The 17,296-nt window shown below is 45.2% G+C and overlaps 1 protein-coding gene across 2 annotated transcripts in view; it reads right to left on the bottom strand.

Annotated features, from left to right (window-relative positions):
- Positions 1-17,296, bottom strand: part of LOC110532305 (plexin A3) — a 144,034-nt gene that overhangs the window by 42,150 nt on the left and 84,588 nt on the right. For both annotated transcript variants that reach the window (XM_036988238.2, XM_036988239.2), the window contains exon 9: positions 15,469-15,583. In XM_036988238.2, the coding sequence (XP_036844133.2) occupies positions 15,469-15,583 (115 nt within the window). The remainder of the gene's footprint in view (positions 1-15,468; positions 15,584-17,296) is intronic.

The raw sequence follows: 17,296 nt of genomic DNA, 5'->3' as shown, positions 1-17,296 counted from the left end.
AGGTTTGTATATTGGTGCATCAATAAATCTCATTTTCATATTCTGTGGATGAAGAGAAAGATCTACTTCCTGCAGGGAGGTGGTGGTGGTGGGCACAGGTGGTGGTGTTAGCAGGGTTCTGCCTGCAATATGAATCCGATTTATCAGCAGCACCATTGAATAACCTCCATCTCCATAGTGAGGACAGAAGGCTTCAGACTGAAGATGGTTAGCCTTTTGGAAATGATGAAATGATGAATGGCTCAGATCGCTTCTCAACCCTGCTTTGTCAATTGGCAAATTGACGTTCAAAACACCAAATAGATCCACTGATATCACATATGCCACATTGAGTCATCAGGGACCTAGCCTCAACACCTGGTTTGCCAAAAAATTCAAAATTATGTCCAGTATGACAAATGTATACATCAAAGGTAATGTGAGTGAAAACATTTGTGAATAGCAAAACTTTTCCTGGTAACAGCCAAATACATTTGACCACATTTGTCAATTTTGACTGGATTCATGGTGAACAATGAGATGAGACTGAGATGAGACTAGAAACATCCTAGCAACCAGGCGATGGTGTGCAGTAGCACATCTCTGATGGCCTAAGAGCTACTATCTTTGTAGAGAGCTCTAGTCAATGGGTGACATATACAGTAGGTACAGTGGATCTGGTTACTTAGAGCCTGTTTATTGGATTTTATGGCTACCTACATCAGAGTAAAAGTAGCATCACAAAGATACTTTGAGAGGTTGGCACAACAGAAACACATGGTTCATCTAACAGAGTAGTACAGTCACAACTGTGACATATTTTAGGCGAGGACTCACGATGGAACTTAATGTTTTATTTTTTTCAATTATTTGAGTGGACACATTATAAAACCCCAAACTACTATTACATTGCTTTGGAAGTACTTATTTCTGCTTCTTTTATCAGAAAAGCGAGAGAGTGTTTAATCCTAAATGTATCATTCTATTGGCCATTCAAAATAAACTTTAAGCTTTCTCTAAGTCGTAACACGGTGTTCTCTGTATCTGCAACACTGTCATGTATAAGGCATTTCTACTGGTTTATCTCAGTGGAGTTTGAATTTTTATGAATTCCTCTTGTCTGTGTTTGAGCGGAATTGAATATAAGCGTAACCCCAAGACGCCACCACTATTTCCCCTTCATTCCCGTCTACTAAATTGCATTAACAAGCTTTAATCGGCTGCATATTAGGGCTGAAGCAAGCACAGGATAAGTGGTTTGTTTATCAGAAACGTTTGTGTGACATTCTAAAAAGCCCAGGGCAGGTAAGTGAGGTTTGTCATGATGAATTGGGACTCTTTTCATAGGCTGACTGGAAGACAAAGAAGGGGAGACCCATCCTCTTCAGTGAATTTCATACAAATAAAATAGTGAAATATTTAAAAAGTTTTCCTTTTTAGATTAAACTATACTGAATATTTTCACATCACCAAATAATTGATTAGAACACACTGTTTTGCAATGAAGGTCTACAGTTGCCTCAACAGCACTCTGTAGGGTAGCTAGTTTCCGTCCTCTGGGTACAGCTCATGGTTCTGGCCCCCTTCCATACACTTACACAATAATTATGACAATTTCGGGGGGCGTCCTCCAACCTATCAGAGCTCTTGCAGCATGAACTGATATGTTGTCCACCCAATCAAAGGATCAGATAATTAATCTAGTACTGAAAGCATAAGCTACAGCTAGCTAGCACTGAGGTGCACAAACTGTGGTGGGTAGCTGACTCAAAGAGAGAGAAAGACAATAGTTAAACAGTTTTGAACAAATAAAAGTATTTGAGAGAGAGAGAGAGAGAGAGAGAGAGAGAGAGAGAGAGAGAGAGAGAGAGAGAGAGAGAGAGAGCGCAAGCTACAGTGGCAAGAAAAAGTATGTGAACCCTTTGGAATTACCTGGATTTCTGCATAAATTGGTCATCAGATTTGATCTGATCTTCATCTGTCACAACAATAGACCAACATAGTGTGTTTAAACTAATAACACACAAATTATTACATTTTTCTTGCCTTATTGAATTAGGGATGCGCGATATATCAGTGAACATATCGGAATCGCCCGATATTAGCTAATGTGCCAACATCAGTATCAGCTCGATATCTAGTTTAACACCAATGTTAAAAACCGATTTCAAACTTACCGTGATGTAATGACGCCACGTAAAATTTTGCGCTACATGTGCAACACAGCATTCCTAACCTAGCCCACAATGTCTGCTGTGTGGATCGAGCAGTCATTTTAAAGAGTAAGAACATTTCAGCGAGACAACTCAAAGGCGAAATCCATTAAAGCCAAGATAATGGAATTCATTGCCCTTGACAATCAACCGTTCTCTGTCGTAGGTGATGTTGGATTTCGCCGACTGGTCGAGCACCGGTACACACTACCAAATGCACTATTTTTCAGATGTTGCCCTACCGGAGTTACACAGTAATAGCGCAACTGCTATTAGATTCACGACATACATACTATGGAACGCCGTTTGGGTCTTTGCGTATCAAAAAATATACAGTAGCACTGTCAAAGCTGTAGAAAAATGTCTGCAAACAAGCAAACAAGGGCCATGAACGATGTGTTTACAATACCGCGTTGGTAATAAAGCATAATTTGCTCGACCGCAACTCCTGGGATAGCTAGCTTTAGCTTGGCACCTAGCTAGCACCAATACAATCAGCCTGAAAACAATGACCAGTAGAAACTACAGTCATTTTCATTATTCTTGGCAATGATTTAGGAATCCCTGTGAGTAAGTATTAGCTAGGTTGACACCTTTGGCATACTTTGATTTTGAAGGCTAACCGCAAAGTCCACTATTGTGGCTAGCTTCACATAGATGGGTCCGACCACCATTAATCAAATAAGAACTGTCTTATAAATTAGGGTTGTTTTAGATGATGACACCTAGCTACTGAAACAGATTATGTCATTTTGCTATGTTTTTGGGGAAGAACAGTGTTATGCATCCATGAGCTAGCTAGCTTTTTTTTATGAACATCAATGTAGGTGACATATGAAATATGAGTGATACTGTAATCAATGTGTAATAATTATGTAAAAAATGTATGAGCGCGTTAAATTATTATGTGACGTGCAGTCATATTCAGATCCTGATTGGTCAACAAGTTTATTTGACACGTCAAATAGTGTTATTTGACGTGTATATTTTTTTACACACAAAGACCCAAATGGTGTTCCATAGAAATCCTGGTTGAGAATGAAACTACTGAACAAATGAACAATGAAACAGCACAGTGTCACGCCCTGGTCAAAGTATTTTGTGTTTATTTTCATTTATTTGGTCAGGCCAGGGTGTGGCATGGGTTTTTGTATGTGGTGTGTTGGGATTGTAGCTTAGTGGGGTGTTCTAGTGAAGTCTATGGCTGTCTGAAGTGGTTCTCAATCAGAGGCAGGTGTTTATCGTTGTCTCTGATTGGGAACCATATTTAGGCAGCCATATTCTTTGGGTGTTTCGTGGGTGATTGTCCTTAGTGTCCTGATGTCCTTGTGCTGTGTTTATGTGCACCAGTATTAGGCTGTTTCGGTTTTCGTTACGTTTATTGTTTTGTAGTGTTTGTATTTAGATTTGTGTTGCTTCAGTTTAATAAACATGGATCGCAATCTACACGCTGCATTTTGGTCCGATCCTTGCTACACCTCCTCGTCAGAGGAGGAAATAGAAGAAAGCTGTTACAGAATCACCCACCACAACAGGACCAAGCGGCGTGGTAACGGGCAGCAGCAGGAGAAGCGTGATAAGGACTTCTGGACTTGGGAGGAAATCCTCGACGGGAGAGGACCCTGGGCAAAGCCAGGGGAGAGTCGCCGTCCCAAGGTGCAGCAGGAGGAACGGCAGCAGGAGCAGCGAGAGGAATGGACATGGGAGGACGAATTGGACTGTAAAGGACCCTGAGCACAGCCTGGAGAATATCGCCGTCCCAAAGAAGAACTGGAGGCGGCGAAAGCGGAGAGGCGCTGGTATGAGGAGGCAGCACGGCGACGCGGATGGAAGCCTGAGAGTCAGCCCCAAAAATGTATTGGGGGGGGGGGGGGGCTCACAGGGAGTATTGCTACGCCAGTACCAGGTAGGAGACCTGCGCAAGCTCCCTGTGCTTACCGGGGGGCTAGAGAGACCGGGCAGGCACTGTGCTATGCTGTGGAGCGCACGGTGTCCCCAGTGCGGGTGCATAGCCCGGTGCGGTACATTCCAGCTCCGCGTATCGGCCGGGCTAGAGTGAGCATTGAGCCAAGTGCCATGAAGCCGGCTCTACGCAGCTGGTCTCCAGTGCGTCTCCTTGGGCCGGCTTACATGGCACCAGCCTTGCGCTCGGTGTCCCCTGTTCGCCTGCATAGCCCAGTGCGGGCTATTCCACCTCGCCGCACTGGCAGGGCGACTGGGAGCATTCAACCAGGTAAGGTTGGGTAGGCTCGGTGCTCAAGAGCTCCAGTGCGCCTGCACGGTCCGGTCTACCCAGTACCACCTCCACGCACCAGCCCTCCGGTGGCAGCTCCCCGCACTAGGCTTCCTGTGCGTGTTCTCGGCCCAGTACCACCAGTGCCAGCACCACGCATCAGGCCTACAGTGCGCCTCGCCTGTCCAGCGCTGCCAGAGCCTTCCTCCTCTCCAGCGCTGCCGGAGTCTCCCGCCTATCTAGCGCTGACAGAGCCTTCCTCCTCTCCAGCGCTGCCGGAGTCTCCCGCCTGTTTAGCGCTGCCAGAGCCTTCCGCCTCTACAGCGCTGCCGGAGTCTCCCGCCTGTTCCCGCCAGTCTGCAAGGAGCTGCCAGTCTGCAAGGAGCCGCCAGAGCTGCCAGTCTGCAAGGAGCCGCCAGAGCTGCAGGTCTGCATGGAGCCGCCAGAGCCGGCAGTCAGCATGGAGCAGCCAGTCAGCATGGAGCAGCCAGGGCTGCCAGTCAGCATGGAGCAGCCAGAGCCGCCAGTCAGCATGGAGCAGCCAGAGTCGCCAGTCAGCATGGAGCAGCCAGTCAGCATGGAGCAGCCAGAGCAGCCAGTCAGCATGGAGCAGCCAGTCAGCATGGAGCAGCCAGAGCAGCCAGTCAGCATGGAGCAGCCAGTCAGCATGGAGCAGCCAGAGCAGCCAGTCAGCATGGAGCAGCCAGAACTGCCAGTCAGCCAGACTCTTCCAGATCTGCCAGTCAGCCAGACTCTTCCAGATCTGCCAGACTCTTCCAGATCTGCCAGACTCTTCCAGATCTGCCAGTCAGCCAGACTCTTCCAGATCTGCCAGTCAGCCAGACTCTTCCAGATCTGCCAGTCAGCCAGACTCTTCCAGATCTGCCAGTCAGCCAGACTCTTCCAGATCTGCCAGTCAGCCAGACTCTTCCAGATCTGCCAGTCAGCCAGACTCTTCCAGATCCGCCAGTTAGCCAGGATCTGCCAGAACCGCCAGCCAGCCAGGATCTGCCAGATCCAACTACCTGCCTGAGCTTCCTCTCAGTGCTGAGCTTCTTCTTAGTGCTGAGCTACCCCTCAGTCCCGAGCTACCCCTCAGTCCCGAGCTACCCCTCAGTCCCGAGCTACCCCTCATTCCCGAGCTACCCCTCAGTCCCGAGCTACCCCTCAGTCCCGAGCTGCCCCTCAGTCCCGAGCTGCCCCTCAGTCCCGAGCTGCCCCTCAGTCCCGAGCTGCCCCTCAGTCCCGAGCTGCCCCTCAGTCCAGTGGGGTTCTGGGTGAGGACTACTAGGCCATGGTCGGCGGCGAGGGTGGACTATCCAAGGACGCGAGGAGGAGGGACTAAGACTTTGATAGAGTGGGGTCCACGTCCCGCGCCGGAGCCGCCACCACGGACAGACGCCCACCCGGACCCTCCCCTATGGTTTTTGGTGTGCGTCCGGGAGTCCGCACCTTGGGGGGTGGTTCTGTCACGCCCTGGTCAAAGTATTTTGTGTTTATTTTCATTTATTTGGTCAGGCCAGGGTGTGGCATGGGTTTTTGTATGTGGTGTGTTGGGATTGTAGCTTAGTGGGGTGTTCTAGTGAAGTCTATGGCTGTCTGAAGTGGTTCTCAATCAGAGGCAGGTGTTTATCGTTGTCTCTGATTGGGAACCATATTTAGGCAGCCATACTCTTTGGGTGTTTCGTGGGTGATTGTCCTTAGTGTCCTGATGTCCTTGTGCTGTGTTTATGTGCACCAGTATTAGGCTGTTTCAGTTTTCGTTACGTTTATTGTTTTGTAGTGTTTGTATTTAGATTCGTGTTGCTTCAGTTTAATAAACATGGATCGCAATCTACACGCTGCATTTTGGTCTGATCCTTGCTACACCTCCTCGTCAGAGGAGGAAATAGAAGAAAGCCGTTACACACAGGAAGTAATTGAAAGAAATAGGTTTTGATGATGTTTTACTGGTAATGGGGACATACCTAAATGCGAACATACCTAAAATACATTTTTGGTCAGTGTGGTGTGTGTGTGTGTAACCTTTATTTAACTAGGCAAACCAGTTAAGAACAAATTGTTATTTACAATGACGGCCCGGGTGACGCTGGGCCAATTGTGGGTAGCCCTATGGGACTCTCAATCACGGCGGAATGTGATACAGCCTGGATTCGAACCAGGGACTGTAGGTAGTGATGCCTCCTCCACTGAGATGCAGTGCCTTAGACCGCTGCGTCCATGTGTGTGTGTTAACTACTTAACTGTACTAGAATGCTTAAAAGGCAGCTAAACATTTTAAATATTGGTTATCGGTATCGTTTTTTTTGGCAAGGAAAATATTGGATATCGGTATAGGCTAAACATGTCATATCGGTGCATCCCTGTATTGAATACATAATTTAAACATTCACAGTGTAGGTTGGAAAAAGTATGTGAACCCCTAGCTAATTGGAGTCAGAAGTCAGCTAACCTGGCGTCCAATCAATGAGATGAGATTGGAGATGTTGGTTAGAGCTGCCTTGCCCTATAAAAAACACTTACAAAATTTGACTGTGCTATTCACAAAAAACATTTCCTGATGTGAAACATGCCTTGAACAAAATAGTTTTCAGAAGACCTAAGATTAAGAATTGTTGACAAAAGTATCTCTAAAAGCCTTGATGTTCATCAGTCCACGGTAAGGCAAATTGTCTACAAATGGAGAAAGTTCAGCACTGTTGCTACTCTTCCTAGGAGTCTGAAGTTTGAAAAATTGTACCTGGATGTTCCACAGTGCTACTGGCAAAATATTCTGTGGACAGATGAATCTACAGTTGAGTTGTTTGGAAAGAACACACAACACTATGTGTGGATAAAAAAGGCACAGCACACCAACAACAAAACCTCATCCCAACTGTAAAGTATGGTGGAGGAAGCATCATGATTTGGGGCTGCTTTGCTGCCTCATGGCATGGACAGCTCGCTATCATCGACGCAAAAATGAACTCCCAAGTTTATCAAGACATTTTGCAGGAGAATGTTAGGTAATCAGAATGGCTTCAACAGAAGAAAATACGCCTTCCCGGAGTGGCCCAGTCAGTCCTAACCTCAACCTAATTGAGATGCTATGGCATGACCTCGAGAGCAGTTCACACCAGACATCCCAAAAATATTGCTGAACTGAACAGTTTTGTAAAAAGGAATGGTCCAAAATTCCTCCTGACTGTTATGCAGGTCTGATCCGCAACTATGATGTCAAAACTGGTTATTATCCTGGCTGGGTTCTGTATGATGTGTAAACTGGTTATTATCCTGGCTGGGTTCTGTATGATGTCTAAACTGGTTATTATCCTGGCTGGGTTCTGTATGATGTCTATACTGGTTATTATCCTGGCTGGGTTCTGTATGATGTCTAAACTGGTTATTATCCTGGCTGGGTTCTGTATGATATCTAAACTGGTTATTATCCTGGCTGGGTTCTGTATGATGTGTAAACTGGTAATTATCCTGGCTGGCTTCTGTATGATGTGTAAACTGGTTATTATCCTGGCTGGGTTCTGTATGATGTGTAAACTGGTTATTATCCTGGCTGGGTTCTGTATGATGTGTAAACTGGTTATTATCCTGGCTGGGTTCTGTATGATGTGTAAACTGGTTATTATCCTGGCTGGGTTCTGTATGATGTCTAAACGGGTTATTATCCTGGCTGGGTTCTGTATGATGTCTAAACGGGTTATTATCCTGGCTGGGTTCTGTATGATGTGTAAACTGGTTATTATCCTGGCTGGGTTCTGTATGATGTGTAAACTGGTTATTATCCTGGCTGGGTTCTGTATGATGTGTAAACTGGTTATTATCCTGGCTGGGTTCTGTATGATGTGTAAACTGGTTATTATCCTGGCTGGGTTCTGTATGATGTCTAAACTGGTTATTATCCTGGCTGGGTTCTGTATGATGTCTAAACCGGTTATTATCCTGGCTGGGTTCTGTATGATGTGTAAACTGGTTATTATCCTGGCTGGGTTCTGTATGATGTGTAAACTGGTTATTATCCTGGCTGGGTTCTGTATGATGTGTAAACTGGTTATTATCCTGGCTGGGTTCTGTATGATGTCTACACTGGTTATTATCCTGGCTGGGTTGAGGTTATTGCTGCCAAAGGAGGGTCAACCAGTTATTAAATCCAAGGGTTCACATACTTTTCCCACCCTGCACTGTGAATATTTACACGGTGTGTTCAATTAAGACATGAAAACGTATAATTGCTTGTGTGTTATTAGTTTATGCAAACTGTGTTTGTATATTGTTATGACCTAGTTGAAGATCAGATCAAATCCAGGTATTTCCAAAGGGTTCACAGATTTTTTCTTGCCACTGTATATTTTTGTTGCGAATGCAGCTAGCTAGTTTAGCCTACTCAAACACCCGGCTGAAACAGAGAGGGATGCTATGCTAGCTAGCTGGCTATGGCTATCCAACACTGGAACTCTTCCAAGTCAAGGTAAGGTTTTGGTTTTATAAATGTATTGCCATTGGGACCAGCCGGTGTAACTGCTAAACTTCTTGCTGACTGCACACTGTACTCCATGATTGTAGTGGGTTTACTAACAAGTTAATTCTCGTAGCTATGTTGACTATGGCGTTAGCTAATATGGTGACAACGATGTAAGCTGTGTGTAGCGGTTAGCGGATATGATATGAAAGTTTGGCTTGGAAAGTTTTTTTTAGCTGGTCAGTGACAGCTGATGTGTTTTGCACTGAAGTCCGCAAGCGAAGTGAAAATGTGAGAGGAGGAGAGCATATAGATGCGAGAAGGAATTATACAAGCAAAAATATCATGCTGCTTGTATGTGATCAGGGTTGTATTCATTCTGCCGATTGTGTTGAAAATCGTTTCTTAAACGCATGTAAACGGAATGAAACGGGGATAAACATACCTGAATTTGTCCAATGGAAACTCTTGTTTGTAACTGTTGGACTAATGATTACACCCTAGATCAGCTAGATGTTGGCAAGAGTGTATAAGGCGGCATAGAATCTGTCACTGTCTGTCACCATGATTACTTTAATTTTCCTCTCGACCTTGAACGTTGTAAACGTAACCTCATGATGGGTAAAGAGAGAACCTGAGTCTCATGTAGTAGCTTAAACCTATCAATGTTACATTGAGCTGGGTGAATGGAATATGAATGACAGTCATCCAATATGCTGTAATAGCCATGCTCATAACAAAAGATTTGTCCTCCCTCATCTTAAACCTCACGACTGCCACTGCTGGCTATGCTATAAGACATGTAATACATGTGAGGCTAATGCAATAAGCCATGTAATAGAGGAGCAATCCCTCCTCGGTGGTAGGCCTACAGTACAGTAACAGTATAGTCTCTGAGGCAGCTGTATATTCTCCCCCAGCAGGGCCATTCCCTAATGCTGATTAGCACCCCATTAAGAAAGCCCGGGAGTTTACAGCCTGTTGACAGTGTTTCCATTAACCTTATTGTGCATATCCCAGTTATCACACAGCTAAGCACTTTTCTCTGTTGAAACATTAAAAGCCAGAGATGGTAGTGAGGTATAATTTTTCTCTCGCTTTCTCCCTCTCTCTCTCCCTCTCTCTCTCTCTCCCTCTCTCTCTCTCTCTCTCTCCCTCTCTCTCTCTCTCTCTCTCTCTCTCTCTCTCCCTCTCTCTCTCTCTCCCTCCCTCTCTCTCTCTCTCTCTCTCTCTCTCTCTCGCTCGCTCGCTCGCTCGCTCGCTCTCGCTCGCTCTCTCTCTCTCGCTCGCTCGCTCGCTCTCTGAAAGCAGTGACTAGCAAAATCGGGCTGTTGCTGCTTACATATGCCTACATTTCTCCTTCACCATTGCTTAGCCACTGTTCTTTCCCTTTTCTATTTCTCCTCTCTTAATCCCATTTACAGTCTCCATTCGCTGTAGTCCTTGAAATGGTCTCCCTACGCATGGTAGAAAAAAAACACAACCCTCCAAATCATCTGAGAGCTGCTCCAATTAAACGCTAGCTACACGGCAGGCTCCTAATTCTTCCTAATCAAACTCAAACTAGTAGCATCTAAACTCAACGTCGGAAATATATGGATTGAACACTGGCAGTTTGCTATTCTGGACTCCAGCATCTTCTACAATTTATGGATAGATTTTTATTTTATTTTATTACTAATAGAAAAGCAACCATGTTTTAAAAAAAAGAAGAAAAAAAAGAACTGTTATGATATCATAGCTGACATGGAAACAACCCTTGATGACAGAGAAGGATTCAAGTCACTTTGTGCCACAAAGACCGGTAGACTGAGGCAATAGAAAGTTCTCACATATAGGCTGTTACCAATAACAAAGCATGCAGGGAACCAATCTGATCTTGATGTTTTACTTGCAAAGTGTTTTGTAGCTTATCTTTCTTGTTTGGCATTAGAAGAGAAGACAGGGGGGGGGGGGTCTTATGCTTCTCCTCAGTGGGATGTACAGTGGCCTCTGGATTACACAGTGAGTAATGGGCCAACTTGATTTCTGTGGCCGTGGAGGGGGCTCGGTAATGGGCTACTGGTGACAGATGCACACAGTGTCACTTCCTGTCTTGCTGAGGCACTGAACCTCTTTTGCCGTCCCCACCGCTGAGTGCCAGGACCACTGCCATGCTTCCTGCCGGGCTAATGGCTCCTCGGTCACTCATCCCACAATTAATTACTGGGCCATCACTCGTTAATAAAGGGCCGTCCCACTGAGACACAGCACCGAGGGGAACAGAGGGTTGTTTTCGAGAGCCCAGCAGAGCGCTGTTTGATCTCAGGGGCCCTCTGGGAAAGGCCAATATGAAAATGTGTCTTTGAGCTCTCACTAAATATTAGGAGTCCCAGTGAGACGCTCCCCCTGAGCTGGCGAGGAGCTCCCTTTAAGGTTAAAGATCTACATGGTGTAATTAACTTTAGTGTAATGATTAATGTGGGGGAAATGTGGGACGGAGCAGGCTGCACAGTATCTATCTGCCAGCCTGTCTGTCTGTTGGGCTCTGTGGCTGGCTGGCTGGTGGGGCCAGAATATTTTCTTCAGATGGAAAATCGATTCCTACTCTGATACTCTCAACTGAGGAGCTGAGGCTGAGAATAAAAGAGCATCCTTGGCCGTGAACAACTCTGCGATCTCTCGGTTTAACCAACCAATTAATGTAGTAAATAAGGAACCTTTCACATCACAAAACCTGTTTCCAAACTCTGTATGCAAGATTTGGACTCTACCCTTACATTTGCAGCACAGCAACTTTTTAAACCCATATCAGGTTTCAGTCATTCAAAACATTCCCCTCACAGAAACCAAACAGTTTACGGCTGCTGGTTCCCACAGGGATGACTTTTCCCACCCTAATGAACCTGGTGAAGGACCAGTAATGAGCTATATATCTCATGTCAATAGTAGTCATCATCACATCACTGAATACACCAACTAATGACGCTACCTAATCTAAATGACAACACATGATTAAGGGCAAGAACATTTAAAATGAGCCTATAGATACATACAGAATGAAACTTTTATTTAGGGGGGAAGGGGTTTGTTTTTTATTTCTCATTTCCTGTGAGCCATGCATCCTTGTGGAGGACAGTGAGTTTGGACGGAGCTCAGTTCTGATCCAGTCCTATCTCTCTCTGCACACTCCTGGAATGAAGTAGGCCACTGTGCTGTGGATTATACAGTAGGATCTGGCGGGCTGGCGTGTCCTTGGAGAGACATGGGGGAGAAACCTGTTCTGAGTAGAGCAGCACATCTCCTCCCCCCAGCCCATAGCCCTCTCTCTTTCTGTTTGTCTGTTTGGAGTGCCCCCGCTGTTTCTCTGAAGCACCTCTCCAACCCAAGGCCAACAAAGCCCTGGTAGCACACTGGAGAACAGGGCTGCAGATGAGACACGCTCCACTGACACAATCACACACATATGCAACCAGAGAGATAGACACACTAGAGGGCTGCATTCCTGCGGGACCTGCATGTCCCGACAAAGATCAGTGCTTCATGGGCTGTATTTTTTGACCTGCGGTTGGGAGTGGGCGGTCAAACAGACAGCTTTGGGATTCAAATATTTGTTTTCCCACAAATCATTTGGAAACGGTTGACTTTGCGCTTTGTCTGCGCTAGCCTAGGCCAGGAATGGGCAACTCCAGTCCTCTGGGCCTGATTGGTGTCACACTTTTGCCCCAGCCCCAGCTAACACACCTGACACCAATAATCAACTAATCATGATCTTCAGTTTAGAGTGTGATTAGTTTAATCATCTGTGTTTGCTAGGGATGGGGGCACCCCCCAAGGACTGGAGTTACCCATCCCTGGCATACCTCTTGTATTAAAAACACATCTTTGTTGCATTATTCACACACTCAGAATTCGCTGCTTCAAGTTCAGTAGCCTACCTCTCCTCTCCTAGCTGGGCGTGCGAGATCAAGTGTGCCTACTATATGTGTAGTCTACAGGTTCAGTAGCCATACGTGGTGCGCGTGTGGTCTCAATTCAATAGAGTAGGCTATAGCCTATGCATAGACGGAGAAGAACGGGGCAGTTAGCTATCCAAGGAAATTTACTTCACAAATATGATTAGCCTCTAGTTTACTATATTGTCTAGAAATAAATAATGGTCAACCATATTTGTCTCCGTCTGAAAATCGTCCCTCCCCTAAAAGGTGGGCTATAAAACGGAGCTCAAGAGAAAGTGCAAGTCTCTCCAACTCTTCTCTCTTGAAACTATGTCTAGCCTATTGGCTGATATTGCCCAGTAATACAAATAGCCTATAGAATGGACCATGTGAGAATCTCTGGTAATTAGTTATTTATGCGCATTTTGATATTGCCAATAGGCTGCCCAATTGCTGCGACCATGGCTGGCAAGTGAGCTGCGTCATATTCATCTAAAATAACATTGGATATATAACGTGGGAAATAATGTGGGACTGCGGTTGGTTCCGGAACCAGTTATTGCGGTAGCGTGTGGGAGTCAGACAGAAAGTCAGCGGGTGTGGGCAGGTGTGCTATGAAAAGCCGTGGGTGGGAGCGGGTTGAATAAATCAGTCCCACACAGACCTCTAACACACACACATATGCACACAGAGACAGAGATAGACACAGACACGCGCACGCACACAGATCCACACACTAACAATCTAAAACTTAAAACCTGAACAACTGACATTGACCACTGGACAGAAATACTATCTGTTGAATAATAGAATAATAGAGTACAAAAAACGCTTTGGCCGTTCCTACGTCATAATAGATTTTTCCCCTTTGCTTTACTTTACAGCAAATGACAGTGAACTTGTTTAATCACAACATACCAGTCTAAGCCTACTTCTAAAATCCTCTTATGATATGTGTGCTCGTTTGTGAATCACCCCCTCTTTCTCTGTGGGGGTGGAGGAAGAGGAGACAATACTGACCTGCTTCTCCACCATATTCCCCCTCCAGTATCAACAGTGCATGAGTCACTCTTTTTCGCTGAGTAATTCCTTTTTTTTCTCAGAGGGAGATAAGGAGATTGTCAATCGTGGTGCTGGGGGCAAGGAGGCTGGGGGAGGCAGTGACGGGCTGGCTGGCACATCCCTGCCGCCCTGCTGTTGGCTGCCTCTGTCTGATAAGCCTAGATAAGGCATCGCTTTGATGTTCAGTTAAGTGTCAAATTAAAATGTGCCAAAAGCCGAAGGGAGCGTGTTTCCACCCCCCTGTTACAAAGGGACGCTGCTCCTCTTTTTTCTTAACTTCTCTCCCCGACCCCCTGTCACCCCTGATCCTTATTCTGAACAGAGATGGCTCTACTTGTAAAGTAAGGTGGTTGTTAATTAGGGGATGTATTCTTATATGATGCTTGTATTAGTCAAATGACTGTTTCATCTTCTGTCTCCAATTCATTACGAATCATCCATTATGATTCTCCTGCTAAGAACACAGAATAATGGGGTCAATTTGCTTTATTCTGTTTGTTTCAACGTTCATTGCTAATCTACCAGCATTTTGTGTTATCAATCATGTTTGAACAGAACATGGACGTTTACAAGCTGGTAGAATCTTCTGTGAGAAGACAACAACAGCAGATTGGGGGGCCTGTCTGTATCCCAGTCATATAAAGGGTGTTAAGGTTCTGTAGGGCATCTCTTGCTGAAAAACAACCACCGCAATAAAGCTACAGTGTTAAGTCTGAGCCTCTCAATACCCTCCTAATATACTGCTGCCCTGGGATTCTCAGCTGGTCTGTGGACCAGTCAAGTGTGTAATCAATGTGTTCTGAGACACTGAGAAAGAGAGCGACGGGGTAAGGGTTGATGCAAAGCCATTATGAGATCCAGACAATTACTCTGGTGTCACTCTCTGTCACAGTAAACCATCATTTGGCCTAGTTTGATGGTTTGACACTCTCAGGGGCATTGGGGAAGGAGCAGAGGCATATAGACGATGTAGGTTTTTATATATAACATCAAATAAATACACATTGTACCAGATATTATGACGTACAAAAAAAAAAAAAAGTATTGTGAAACCAATTCATAGCACATTAGTTTATTGTTAACCGAGAAGCTTTTGACCTTTCTGGTCAGTTCGCTAGTCACCTCATGCTCTTCTTTCCTGCAATTTTTCTGGAGGGGAATACTACAACCCACCTTAAAGTGCCTGCATGTAAACAAAGGAAAATTACATTTGCTTTGAAAAGATGGGCGAACAAAACTTCTATGGTTCAATATGACAAAGAATTCCAAGTTTACGACTGAATGGGACTTTAAGACCACTCCTCAAGTTAGTTCCCAAACAGTGCCGACAATGTGTCCGGGTCGTAGTGAATGCTCCGATTGCGTGGACGACACACACAACATTGGGACCAGTGTGTTAGACTATGGGGTCAGCCAGACCTAGGTTCACAGGACCATGACCAGGTTGGATTCTCCACGGGCTGTAAAAGGGCCACAGCGCTGAGGTCATATGAATAATAAAAGGAGACAGGCAGCTCCATGGACAGCCTTCCTGTCACCCTGGGGGCCTCATCCTGTGTTCAGTCTGCTGTAAGATGCCATTCATTAGTGTCTGTTTGGGCAGTATCTTACCTCCACGCTGCTGACGCGTCCCTCCTGGAAGGAGCACTCTGCCAGGTTGTTGGTGCAGATGTGGCGGTATTTACACCAGTTGCAGGGGAAGGGGCTGCTCACACAGGAGGTGCACCTGGGGAGAGAAGGGGGAGAGGGTGAACTCTCAGATTTAACAGCCCGACTTCGACTAAAGAGATCTACTGTCTGTGTGGATGAGAAGGGCTGCCTACAGATCTCCTGGTCAATATGTCCTCAACCTCTCTGGTAAGCCTGCAGGGCCAATGGGCTAGGCTAGCATCATATTCTAGCTGCCTTTCAATTAGAAGTTAGAAATTAATTACAGCCTGAAAAGCTATTTCATCTGCAATCAAAATTATGATTCCAATGAAATAATGCATCTAAGGACTATGAAATACCCGTGGACCACTGACAGTCCCACCATCAACGATAGGCAACACAGGTAAACGTCAGACTCTCAACGCATTGTAGGAGGACAGAATAAAAACTCAAGTGGTTTCCTTCCATGCTCGTTCCACTCTTACTCTGAGCCTTTCTGCGTTCCCCTCCGCCCCTCCTCCGCACTACAGCCTATTGCATTCTGAGCACAAAAAGGTCTGCATGAGGAGAGGAACATCCACTTTGTCCCATACTAATCATAGCCTTCCTCTGGAGGCACGGTTCAAATCCCCTTTGGAGGGTACTCAGCAGTCTGCTCACACTGACTCCTCAGCTACACTGCACTGTATAATCTCCAGGCTGACTGCTGCCTCCCTGTCGGTGTGGGGGATATCGGAAAGCATTCTGCAGGCGAGCCACATTTTATATACACCTGGAAATAATACCAACACATTTTCAATAGGGTGGACTGGCTACTTGTCGACCATGTTAATATGGCATTTGAGTCCGTGTATTCGTAGAGATTTACAATGCCTGCTCTACACATATAGTATACCTCAGCAGCCCTGACTCTTGTAAAGGGAATGAAAATGCCTGCTTTAATATGAGAACAATGAGTGCCACTGGCTGTAGGCTGGTGCAGTGCTGCCTTCCACTGCAGAGGGAGGGGATCTGTTGTAAATACTGTGTGCAGATCAGCATGTCTTGACTGAAATATGCAATATGCTGCGTCAGGGGTATAAACTCCATCAATTCACTTTGGTCTAATTTCAGTGAAGCCTGAGAAACACAGCACAGCCAAAACTTGACACACTGATGAAGTGAGTTTCCTTCCTAACATCACTGCTTGGAAGTGGATTCAGGAGCCTATCGGAGTGGTGTTTCTGGAAACTGGTCAAATCAAATTTTATTAATCACATGCTTTGTAAACAACAGGTATAGACTAAAAGTGAAATGCTCACTTATGGGCCCTTCCCAACAATTCAGAGAGAAGGAAAATAGATAAATCATAGAAAAGTAATAACAGTTAATAATACAAGTAATAATAAATACACAATGAGTAACGATAACTTGGCTATATACACAAAGTACCAGTACCAAGTCGAGGTCCAGGGGTACGAGGTAATTGAGGTAGATATGTACCTATAACTAGGACTATAGTACAGTTGAAGTCAGAAGTTTACATGCACCTTAGCTAAATACATTTAAACTCAGTTTTTCGCAATTCCTGACATTTAATCCTAGTAAAAATTCCCTGTCTTATGTCAGTTAGGATTACCACTTTATTTTAAGAATGTGACATGTCAGAATAATAGTTGAGAGAATGAAGATGATTGAGAGAATGCCAAGAGTGTGCAAAACTGTCATCAAGGCAAAGGGTGGCTACTTTGAAGAATCTCAAATATAAAATATATTTTGATTTGTTTAACAATTTATTGTGTTATTTTAT

The sequence above is a fragment of the Oncorhynchus mykiss genome, chromosome 9, assembly GCF_057628025.1.
Source record: "Oncorhynchus mykiss isolate SJ-2025 chromosome 9, ASM5762802v1, whole genome shotgun sequence".
Taxonomy (NCBI): domain Eukaryota; kingdom Metazoa; phylum Chordata; class Actinopteri; order Salmoniformes; family Salmonidae; genus Oncorhynchus; species Oncorhynchus mykiss.
Note: the sequence above shows the minus strand (reverse complement) of the source record. Positions and strands in the feature narration are given on the sequence as shown.